The sequence below is a fragment of the Manacus candei genome, unplaced genomic scaffold (assembly GCF_025592945.1).
Source record: "Manacus candei isolate 608988 ecotype Guabito, Panama unplaced genomic scaffold, ASM2559294v1 h1tg000002l, whole genome shotgun sequence".
Lineage (NCBI taxonomy): Eukaryota > Metazoa > Chordata > Aves > Passeriformes > Pipridae > Manacus > Manacus candei.
Window position 1 is genome coordinate 14,701,965 of NW_026138050.1, and position 10,686 is coordinate 14,712,650.

The following is a 10,686-nucleotide window of genomic DNA, read 5'->3' on the forward strand; positions in this document are numbered from 1 at the left end:
CTGCCGAAACGCCGGCAGAGGAAGTTTCTCGTGAGAACAGAGCCAGCTCCTCTCCATCCCACACTAGCTGTGCTCAGCAGCAGCCCCACAGCTTCCCAGAGACAGCTCCTGTCCTGGTTGTGTCCCTGTCCCGGGAGCCAGGTGCTGGCCAGTTGCACACACAGCCCCTGGCACGAGCGTGTGGGGGACAGAATGTGGCCCATGGGCTCTGTACCCAGGAGAAGGTGGCCAGGGCAGTGGGCAAGTGGAGATGCCACTGTAGAAGCCCACGTCATACCCAAATCACTGCCCTGCCCTGTGCTGGTGACCCACCTGGGGATCAGCTGGGTTATGGGCACCTTCCCAGTGCACTGACTCCCTGCTCAGCACTGTGTGCCCTGTCCCACCAAGGGCACGGCCCAGGGGGACATGGGATGGAGGTTTGGTGGGGTTGGCACAGGAACTGCAGGAGGGCGAGGGCGGGAGCAGCGATGTTGAGCCCTGGCAGAGCTGAAGCCGCGAGGGAGAGGATGTGACTCGCTTCCAGGGAGGGGGTCAAGGCGAGGAGGGCGACCACCAGCACCTGTGGGAGGGAGAGCAGGCGGCTGGGGCAGCGTGGCCTTGGGAGGGGATAAGGCAGCGGACTCACAGGGTTCTCCAGGAGGACAGCAGAGCTCAAACCTGGACCCAGGTCCAGGACCTGCTGCCAGGCAGCAGCAGCATGGCTACATGGGGTGGCACAGCAGGACCCACTGCAGCCCTGGCACCTACGCTGCCAGTACAGGGGCACCAAGGAGGCACGGAGAGCAACGGTGTGAGTACAGCCCTAACACTCAAGTAAGGGCCTGCAACGAGGGGCTGAGCGTCCAGCAGGATGAGGCCACTGCTCTCCCAAGGGAAATCATGGCCCCGGGTACATACCAGGCACCCCACGGGGTCAGCCAGACCCTGTCCACGCTGCTCTCACTGCGTCACACACTCCTGCCTGCTACTGGGACATGCTCAAAATAGCTGCCACGGGCGTAGCCGGGAATGGGGGGTCAGGCCCTGGCGAGGGCATGGCTGGGGTGTGGGCAGCCTGCCAGTCACCCTTTTCACCCACTCTCAGTCGCTGCCCCATGTGTGCTGCATCCACAATACCCGAGAGCAGCATCAGGTATTAGGAGGAGAGACCCCTCCTCCCTGAGCCTCTTATTTTAGCTCCTTCTCATTCTTCTCCCCCTGCTCTAAAAAAAGGAATGTTTAATGAGGCAGGCTTGGCAAATTAAGAAAACCAGCCGGAGGAGCAGCCCAAGGCCGAGGCCGGCTCTTGGCACCACCGAGTGCCGCGGAGAGCCGGGGGAGAGCCGGCGGTGCCGAGCCCTCCGCCCGCTGCAGAGGAAACCCAGCCCGCGGCGCCGTGGGGGCCAGCCTGGCTGGAAAAACCATCCCACCGTTCACCTCTGCAAAAAAACAGGCAAGTTCTAAGCCAGGAGCTCCCGAGGTGCTGGCACCGCACCGCGGCTGTGGCATCACCTGGTTCTGTAACCGCACTGGCCCGGGGGGAGAGAAGGAGCATTTCCAAATTAACCAGCCCTCCAGCAATGGGGAAAAAAAGAAACAACAAAACCCAGGAGTGCTAATCCCCTTGGCTAAGCAAACTCTGCACAAACTTCCAGAGGATTTATGGCATTTTAAAGTTTTCCCCTTCAGCACAGTACTTCTCGAAGACTAAACATCTCCATCCACTCCGAGCTGGCCGGGGCAGGGCTGCAGCAATGAAGGTGCATATTTCTCTTGGCAAACGTGGATCCCCAGCCCCAGGCTGGATCAGACAGCAGTGGAGGGAAGTGAGCTGCCTGCTTTGAACAGCCACCATCATTCACACGTTATTTTTAATAGCTCAGCGAGACAGAGTCCACCCTCCCCAGGAGACTTGGCTCGAGCCCATCGCGCTCACGGCTCCACCGAAGCACTGTTAGACAAGCTGACAGGTCTGGCAGGGGGAGAAGTGGGGGGAGGCGGGGAGGGGAGCACTGGGGCCACGGATGGATAGTCACAGGATGAATTTGGGACCAGGTAGTGGGACCTTCCAGCCCTGCCAAGTGGTAGCTTGGAGCAGGAGTGTCACGGGGGCCACTGGAGGGCTGGAAGCACTTTGCCCTGGCTCGCTGGCACGTGTCACCACTGGGTTTATGTTTATATATTGTGGTGGGGTGTTTATAAGGCTGCCTGAAGGGTTAGGGCACCATTTGTACCCACAGGAAGCACCCAGGGGCCTTACAGGAGCTCGGAATCCAGGTTGTGGGCAGGAGCAGATGGAAAGTCCTGGTGCAGTGCTGGAGCACTGGCTCCCTCCAGTTGGTGCCCAGGGTTACCTCTGTGCCTGAGCACAGTGGCTTCCTGAGCCCATGGGCAGCAGGAGAGGCACCAGGAGCATCAGAGCCTGCTGCAGCCATCCCACCCTACTCTCCACTGCATCCCTCCCTTCGGGCCCACAGCCATCAGCAGCCAGAGCCCCCAAGCCACAGGAAACCTCTAATAAGAGGCTGTTTGAACTTGACGTCAAGGCTTAAGTTCTCTACTTATTTCCTAATTGCTGTTATTTGCTGAGCTGTGCAGATCTGGCCACCCAGCCCTCACTCTTGCCAGGTCCTCATCCCCAAGAGCCTTTGGTCCAGCTCCTGCAGGGCAGGACAGAGCCTGGGGGCCTGCACAGCCCGGGAGCCCACAGCCCCTACGTCCCCTGGGCTCGGGATTGCTGCCTGCAGTGTGCCAGGGCACTGGGGGAGATCACCAAACTGGGTGGGAGGGCGCTGGCGCCAAAAAGGAGGCAGCCCCATTCCCCCTGCCTTCAGTCCCTGCCTCCATGTTGCTTATCCCAAGTCCTGCCCCAGCTGGGATGTTTTGGGGGACCAAAGCCCACCCCCCCAGCAGACACCCAAGTCGGGCAGGGCTGCCTGCAGCACAGCCAGAGGGGATGGTACCTGGGAGGCAGCTGGGCTGGCTCGGGGGTCAAAGATCCGCAGTTTCTTGTCCTGGTGAGATAAAAGAAAACAGAGGAGGGTTAAGGACCCTGGGGCCAGTGGGATTGTCAGGATGTATTAGGCAGAAGGCTGCAGCGAGCAGCCCCTCTCCTTCCTGCCCATCACTCTCCTGCCTGAAGTGTCTATTCCTATGGATGGCTTGCATTGTGTCCTCCTAGTCCTGTCCCACATTGTGGGCAGGGGTGTACCCCCAGCACCCCCAGAGCCTCACCAGGACTCCAAGACACTCTACTCCCAGACAAGGAGGGAGCCTCCTAAAGTACAGCCAGGGCTGGGCATCCTGGCAGTGCTGGAGGGGAGCAAGCCCTCTCGTGCCTGGCATCCCTGCACCAAAGGGGGCACGGGACCGCCTTCACAAGGGCTGGCAGGGCACAGAGGCAGCAGAGGGGTGCCCTGGTGCCAGCCTTACTGCCAGGGTGCTGTTTGGGGAGCACACACTGTGTCAGCCACACGGCACAGCACGGGGGCTGCCCCACATCCCAGATGGCACAGCTTGGTGTTGTACCCTCTGTGCTCAACCCGCACGCTTGGCAGGGGCTCCAGCCACAGCCGGGACTCCAGCTTAGCCCGCTCTCTCTGCATCCTTGGCCTCCGAGCGCCATCCCGAGCCCACCGGCTCCGCAGGACCGTCTGCGCCCTTGGCGCGGGGAGGGGGCCGTGCTCTCAGCCTGCGGGCTGGGTCTGTGTGCTCAGACCTGCTTGCTCAGCCTCCAGGCATGGCCTGGGGGGCTCCTGGCTCGGACGCTCAGCTTGCCCGCCCAGCTTGCCCGCCCGGCCGCCGTGCGAGCCCCGCGAGCGGCCGGCGCCATCTAGTGCCGCATCCCAGCGGTACCGCCGACCTCATTCCTGCCCTTTCCTACCCGAAACTTCCCGTCCCTCCACACTCCCCACCCCTGGAAGCGCTCAGGGCCAGGCTGGATAGAGCTCTGAGCAGCCTGGTCTAGCGGAATGTGTCCCTGCCCACGAGATGAACTTTAAGGTCCCTTCCAACCCAAACCAGCCTGATTCTATGAAACCGAGCACACCAGGGTGCAGCTGGTGGCCAGCCCTGTCATGCTGTGCCACAGTGAAGTCACCCACGTGTGCCACTCACCTTGCAGGAGGTGCCAAGGAGGTGGCCATCTCGCTTCCAGGTCAGGCTCTGCAGCTGGTCCCCGTGGGAGTCCAGGGCTGCAGGAGGAAAGCAGGGTAAAGAAGGGTCCCTCCCACGGATGGGGCAGAAGTCATCACTCTCCCACCTGGAACACTTCCCAGGGGAACTGATCTGTCCTTTCTGAAGGGTTGGTGGCAGCCAGGACCCAGTGGGACACTGCTGTGTCTGTGCAGGGAGCATTCCTGAGCTGCTGGAGCCCCACAGGCCTGTGCTGCCACCCACCTCCTCTCGCTCTGGGGTTAGCTGAGGTCTGGGCGAGCAACCACCCACGGCACCCACATCTGCCCACGCCCTGGGACGTGCAGGGAGAGGGACACCCTGGGCAGTACCAGTGCCTTTTACAGCACTGCACCAGAGCGTAGGGAGCCTGTGCACAGGCACGAGGGACTACGGTGCTCCCGGCCCAAAAAGCCACCCCAGCTGCCTGTTCCACGACACCAAGGTCAGGACTTGGGCTCAGGCACCAGCACTGCAGACCGACATTTCAGGCAGTCGTGGCCTTGCCTACCTGTCAGGGGCTGCTGCTGCCCCACGTCCCAGACGGTGACTCCCTTCCCTGCGCCGCTGGCCAGGACTCCATCAGCTGTGGGGTGGAACTGCAGCACGTCCACTGGGCCCCCCCCAGGCCCCAGGGTCAGCCCCGCACCACTGGGCATGTCCTGGCCGCTCTCGGGCAGGCGCCACACCTTCACCTGCAGCCCCAGGGAGAGGTGGGTCAGTCCCCAGGCAGGTGAGCAGGACCCAGCTGGGTGCCTGGGCTTGCTGCTTTTCCAGGCTTTGGTCCCTGAGGACAGCAGGTGACCCCTGGTTGCAGCTCAGATCCCAGACAGGAGAAGGCTGATCCTTGTCTGACACCATCTGCTCTGTCCCCCACAACCTGGGGATGTCCCACTCTGCTCCCCAACTATGCTCCACCCCACACTCCTCTTACTCCCATCATTCCAACCCCATCTCCTCCAGGACTCCACAGTGAATCCCAGGGACATGCTGGAGGACATAGGGTGTCCCCTTGGGACCCCTATCACTGAGCACTCACCATCTCATCAGCAGAGCCTGTGGCCAGCAGGAGCTGATCGAAGGGTGAGAAGTCAAAGTCTGTGACCACGTCTGGAAGGAGAAGGGCAGAAGTTTGTCCCCACCTTCCCCCTGCAGACAGCGTGGCAGTCCCTTCCCTTTTCCCCAGCCTGATTCCTTCCCTACACACACACACACGTGGGCAACCAGGGGCAGATCCAGACCCACTGAGGCGTTTTGGAGCAGCTCAGCTTTGCTGTGAGTGCCTGAGCCCATCCACACTGTCCAGCAGGTCTTGCACCCCTTTGGTAGGGGATGGGGGCCCTGAAGGCATCTCCCTGTCTAACCCATCACCACCCACACGTGGCTATGATGTCCAGATGAACGTCCCCCTGAGGCACAGGGAGCAGCACGGACAGCACAAGGCTGTCTGTGCTGACCAGATGCTGGAGGCCATGGCCTGCTGGAGCCATGCCTGTAACAAGGCTCCCTTTGTAAGACCCTGGCTCGGGATGCCAGCGGCAGGGACACTCCTCACAGCTCTGGCAGCAGGGCCCAGCGGGAGGAACGCTGGCACCATCAGCAGCAGCCCCTCGGATGCATTTGGCACGCTCGGAAAAGTAGGTCACTGTGTACTTTCCTGCTTCCAGGAGACAGGCCCCAGAGGCACGAAGAGCAGGCAGCTCGCTCTGCTGCATCCGCCTGGGAGGAGAGAAAATCCCTTCCCTGCTATGGAGGCACTGCTGTGGCACAGCACGGCTTCAAAGGGCTCGTGCTAATCCCATTAAGAGGCCATGGATGTTGGGCTGGCTCCCATGCACCCCTCTGGCACTCCCGAGGAAGCAGCAGAGCTCAGTGGCCGGTTTGCCAACACAAGGAAGCTCCTGGTGCCAGAGGCCGAGGTGGCCCAGGCAGGGCACACTGTGCAGTCCTCTGGCCATGCCAGGGCACACACACAGGAAGGTGGTGCTGGGACTGGGTCCCATCTTGCTGCTCTGGTCTAATTTTTGGGAAGTGGGTGGTCAGCACGCCCCAGGCTGGCACTGCTGCTCCAACAACCAGGAGAGGGGCACCCTGAGATCCCCACAAACCCTCCCTGTGCCCAGGCAGGAGGCAGAGCCCTGTTCCTCTGCCAGCAGCGATGCTGCCAGTGCCTGTCCCCTGCAGCACTTGCTCTGTCCACGTCAGAGCTGCTGGTCCAGCCTGTTCCTCCCACCACTGCAGCCAGGTACAGCCGTGGTGATGCCATCCCCAGCCTGGCACTGGGTGTACTGGGAATTTCAGGGCGCGCAATGAGTAATGTGGAAAGAGTGCGTAGTAGAGCGTGAGGAGGAGCTACATGTCCAGGCTTTGTTGCAGCTTGAGAGATGAGGGAACACAGATCGATTCGGCTCCAGCCTGGCAGTCTTCTGTGGTCAGCATAGCTGCAGGTGCCTTGTGAGACTTGTGAGGGTCACCCTGCCCATGGGTGATGGTTCCCTGGGAATCCAGCAACTCCCCATGCCCCTTGCCTGGCAGGCAGCCCACCACAGCCTCCAGGGCTGGGACTCAGCACCAGAGCCCCCCGGCACAGCTCACATGAGGCCAAACGCCTCCTGTGGAGGTGGGAGGTGGGACCTGACACCCACCTGAGTGGCAGCAGAGCTGGGACACGGTCCTCTTGCCCCCATCCTCGCACTCCAGCGGCACAATGCCCAACACACCTACAGAAGAGGGCACAGGAGCAGGTCACCAGCCACCCACCAGCCTGACCGTTCCCTATGGGATGCTCCCAGGAATCCCCCAGCCTGGGATACATTGAGGGGCACCCAGCTTTGAAATGCAAGCCAAGAGGTGTGGGACTTGCAGCACTTTTGAAGATCTCAGGGAAAGCCTCCTCCCCTCACCCTCGTATCTCTGGTGTCCGTGGGGCTGACCCCCCCACGATGGATGATTTGGGACAAATCCATCCCACCCCACGAGCTGTGCAGGGGACCCCCTGTGCCTCACCTGCTGCCTCAGCATTGAATGCAATCCAGCAGCAGCTGGACTTCACATGGTTCCCACAGGATGCGATGGAGCCTGCTCGGATACCCCCAATCCATGCCTAGGATGGAGAGGGAAAACTCATGTCAGGAGTTGCCTCTGTTATGGTGGGGCCTGATGCCATGGCCAGAGCACAGCTGGAGGGGAGACACTGGCACTGCATGGCTAGAGACCCTCAGCCCCAGTGGAGCTCCCATGCCAATGGAGACCTGGAGGCTGCCAATACCAATGGGATTGTGCCAGAGGCACATTTGTAGGGTCCTACTCTGTGGGATGGCCAGGGCAATGTGGCTGCTCCTGCTTCCAACACGAGGTGCAGTCCCTTGCTGGGGCTGGAGGATGGCAGGCAGGAGCATCCTGGCTCCCAGCACTGCCTCTCCCCAGAACTGTCCCAGCCCTGGGCTCTGCCACTGAGGGAAGGGCTCAGAGGACTTTGTGATAAAAACTGAGGTCAGGGAGTCTGGGATGGGACAAAAGCTGTTGGTCTGTGAAGCACCACAGTGTCAGGCTGTGGCTGACCGAGGCAGCAAGCTTCCCACATGGACATGCAGCCAAGGAACTTCATGACAGCTCCAAATCCAGAATCCCACTGTGCAGTAGTGGGAAACATCCCACTGCTACTCCACAGCTGAGCACTGTACCCGTGGGGCACTGAGACACCCTGCATCAGCCAGACCTGCTCAGATATCCGACCTCAAGTGGCCACCAGGACCAGGAGCTTCCTGGCACGCCCAGAGCCAAGTCCAACCCTTGAGCAATGGCAATGGCAGGTGTTTCATGGGTGCCACCATGACTGTGTGCCCATGGCAGCCACTGGCATCATGGAGAGCTGCAGCAGGTGTCTGGAGCAGTGGACACCCCACAAAACCAGGCAGACACCCTCGAAGGGGAGGGAGCTGCGTACAGGAGCCCCGGGTTTCCTCTCCTTGCACAGCTTCCTTTTGAGGCCTGACAGGGAGCAGCGGTTCCTGCAGCACTTCCTCCAGCCCTCACAGCTTGGTACAGACCTCTTAACCCCTTACCTGCCAAAGGGAGGTTCCTCTGCCTGCACCTGGAGGGTGGGCAGGGGGCTGCAGTAGGGATGGGGAACAAGTCTGGAGCATGAGCAAGACCCAGGAGGAAGGGTCCTACAAACTGCATCCCATCACTCTGCACTGGTCCCTCGAGGGGGGACACCAGCCACCTCTGGTCCCCAGCTTCCAGGGGTCCCACACAGGACCCCTGCGCTGAGGTTTTGCAGAGGGACCACTGAGCTGGTCCATCCTGGCCCCACAACTTCCCTGTGCACAGGCAGGAGCCCTCAAGGAAGTGATCTTTTCCTCAGCGTGCCAGCACGGCCGGGAAAGCAGATGGAACCATCCTGGCTACATCCCTAGAACAAACTGTGAGCTCTCAGGGGGCATTTGCCAGCAGAGCCCCGCAGACGCTGCCTGAAGAGACTCAGATGTGATCCCTCATGTTTACACTGCGCTTCCTGATCCGGCCAGGTCAGGTGTCTGCCTGAGCCTCCACAAACAACCCGCTCAGCCAGGGACCCAACAGTGTTTCCCGCCGTGACACCTGAGATGGGTTTTGAGACGAGACATCCACCTCCCACCTCCTGCCCTGCAGAGCTGGGTGGTGTGGCCTTGATTCCCAGGGATACGTTTCATGCTGCGTGGCCCTTTGGAAAGGCCACCTGGCACAGTGGATGCCTCCTTGCACACAGGGGCAAGAGCCCCCTGTCCCTCAGAACAACCCCACCGTGGGAACCGACCCCAGGGCAGTGGTGACGGGGACGTCCCTGCCTGGAGGATGCTGTATCCACACAGCCAAGTGTCCCAGCACCCACACCCCCCCGGCACACACGCTCTGCCCTGCCAGGGCCTCATCTGAACCCTGAGGGTCGCAAACATTTGACCAGCTGAGATTTTGATGACCCGCCACCTGTCCTGCAGACACACCAACGCTGGCATGCCATGGTGGGGGGTGGATGCTCAAGGCTGGGACAGTGGCAGGGGCCACTACGTCCCCTCCTACAGCTGAAGCTCAGAAGGATGTTTTGGGTGCTTACCAGGTCTGCAGAGTTGTGTGAGCACAGGTACAAGGGTGGCTTGGGAAGTTACAGGGAAGGAGTGCACTGACATCCAAGGGTTGGGAGCAGCACCAGCCTCACTAATGGTCACAGTGCTGAGGAGATGCTTGGAGTTCCCAGCTCAGGAAGCCCCCAGAAGGGTTGTATCCTAATAACAGTCCCCAACGAAGCTCATCTGGCATAACCCACCCCTGACTCCACATCTCTGCCAAACCTGCAGGGACAGGGATCCAAGGGAACGCCCTGGCCAAGCTCCACAGCCTTGTGGAGAGCACGGCAGGATTACCTACTGCCAACACCACGCGAAGAGGTGGATCATGACACCTGGTACGATTGGGGCTGGTTATTCATGGGGCTGAGACTGGAGCTGGGCACCACATGTTGCCCAGCGAGACCCCCCGGACCTGCCTGGCCTCAGCAGTGCCGAGCTGTGCAGCTCTCGGGCAGGGTGAGGGAGCTCAGCACCATCCCGCGGGGCCCAGCGCTTCCTCTTTGCCTGCGGAAGTGGGGCAGCAGGAGCGGGGTGGCAGGACTGGGGCGGCAGGACTGGGGCGGCAGGACTGGGGTGGCAGGAGCGGGGTGGCAGGAGTGGGGCGGCAGGAGTGGGGTGGCAGGAGCGGGGCCCAGCATTTCACGCTCAGGATGCATGGCTCCCGGCTGGCGCTGCCCGAGAGGGCTGACCGAGCGCAGGTGAAGCACCGAGCCGAGCTGGGGTGGCGGGCAGCAGGAACCGGGGATGAACTGCCCGTGGCCACCCGTGTCCAGCGGCAGGAGGGTGCAGCACCACGGAACGGGTACCCCACGCCAGCAGCTCCCGGCCGCGGGGGCTGCACCGCCCCGGGACAGAGCTGGGGCTCCCCACCAGACCCACCTGCGGAGCGCCCCGGGGCCGGGAGCCTCCGGCGCCAAGGTGTGCCAGGGAAGGGCCGCCCGGGCGACGCACTCTGAGCGCGGCCGGGGGACCCGGGCACGGCCCTGCCGCACCGGCGGTGCCGCAGCCGCGGGAGCTTGAGCCGCGCCCTGCCGGTACCGCGGGGCCAGTCCTGCCCTGTCCCTGTCCCTGTCCCTGTCCGTGCCCGTGCCCGCCGGCAGCCCCGGCCCCGCCGCCCCCGCCCGCACGGTACCGGCCGGTCCTACGGCGCTCACCTCCCTGCGGGGCAGCCGGGCCTCGGTGTGCCGGAACTTGGACGCCTTGAAGCGGTTCATGGCGCTCCGGTCGCGCCGCACCGAGCCGTGCCCAGCCCAGCCCGGCTAAGCTAAGCCCGGCCCAGCCCGGCCCGGCCCAGCCCAGCCCAGCCCGGCCCGGCCCCGCAGCTCCGCCCGCCCCGGGGCTGCCGCCGGTCCCGCCCTCTGGGTCCCGACACGCCCCCGACACGCCCCCTCAGGACCCCTCGCCCCACGCGTGTCCTGTGTCC

At 62.5% G+C, this 10,686-nt stretch overlaps 1 protein-coding gene across 3 annotated transcripts in view; it reads right to left on the reverse strand.

The window, feature by feature from the left end:
- Positions 1-10,561, reverse strand: part of LOC127467867 (mitochondrial import inner membrane translocase subunit TIM16-like) — a 38,492-nt gene extending 27,931 nt beyond the window's left edge. The window contains exons 1-7 of one of the 3 annotated variants that reach the window (XM_051780374.1): positions 10,418-10,558; positions 7,162-7,258; positions 6,801-6,875; positions 5,195-5,265; positions 4,667-4,850; positions 4,099-4,175; positions 2,946-2,996 (exon numbers count right to left, since the gene is read on the reverse strand). In XM_051780374.1, the coding sequence (XP_051636334.1) occupies positions 2,946-2,996; positions 4,099-4,175; positions 4,667-4,850; positions 5,195-5,265; positions 6,801-6,875; positions 7,162-7,258; positions 10,418-10,477 (615 nt within the window). In that variant the 5' untranslated portion in view covers positions 10,478-10,558. Of the gene's footprint in view, positions 1-312; positions 418-2,945; positions 2,997-4,098; positions 4,176-4,666; positions 4,851-5,194; positions 5,266-6,800; positions 6,876-7,161; positions 7,259-10,417 lie in introns of those variants that run through there. The other 2 variants (XM_051780345.1, XM_051780354.1) reach the window with 2 other exon arrangements.
- Positions 10,562-10,686: the final 125 nt, after the last annotated feature.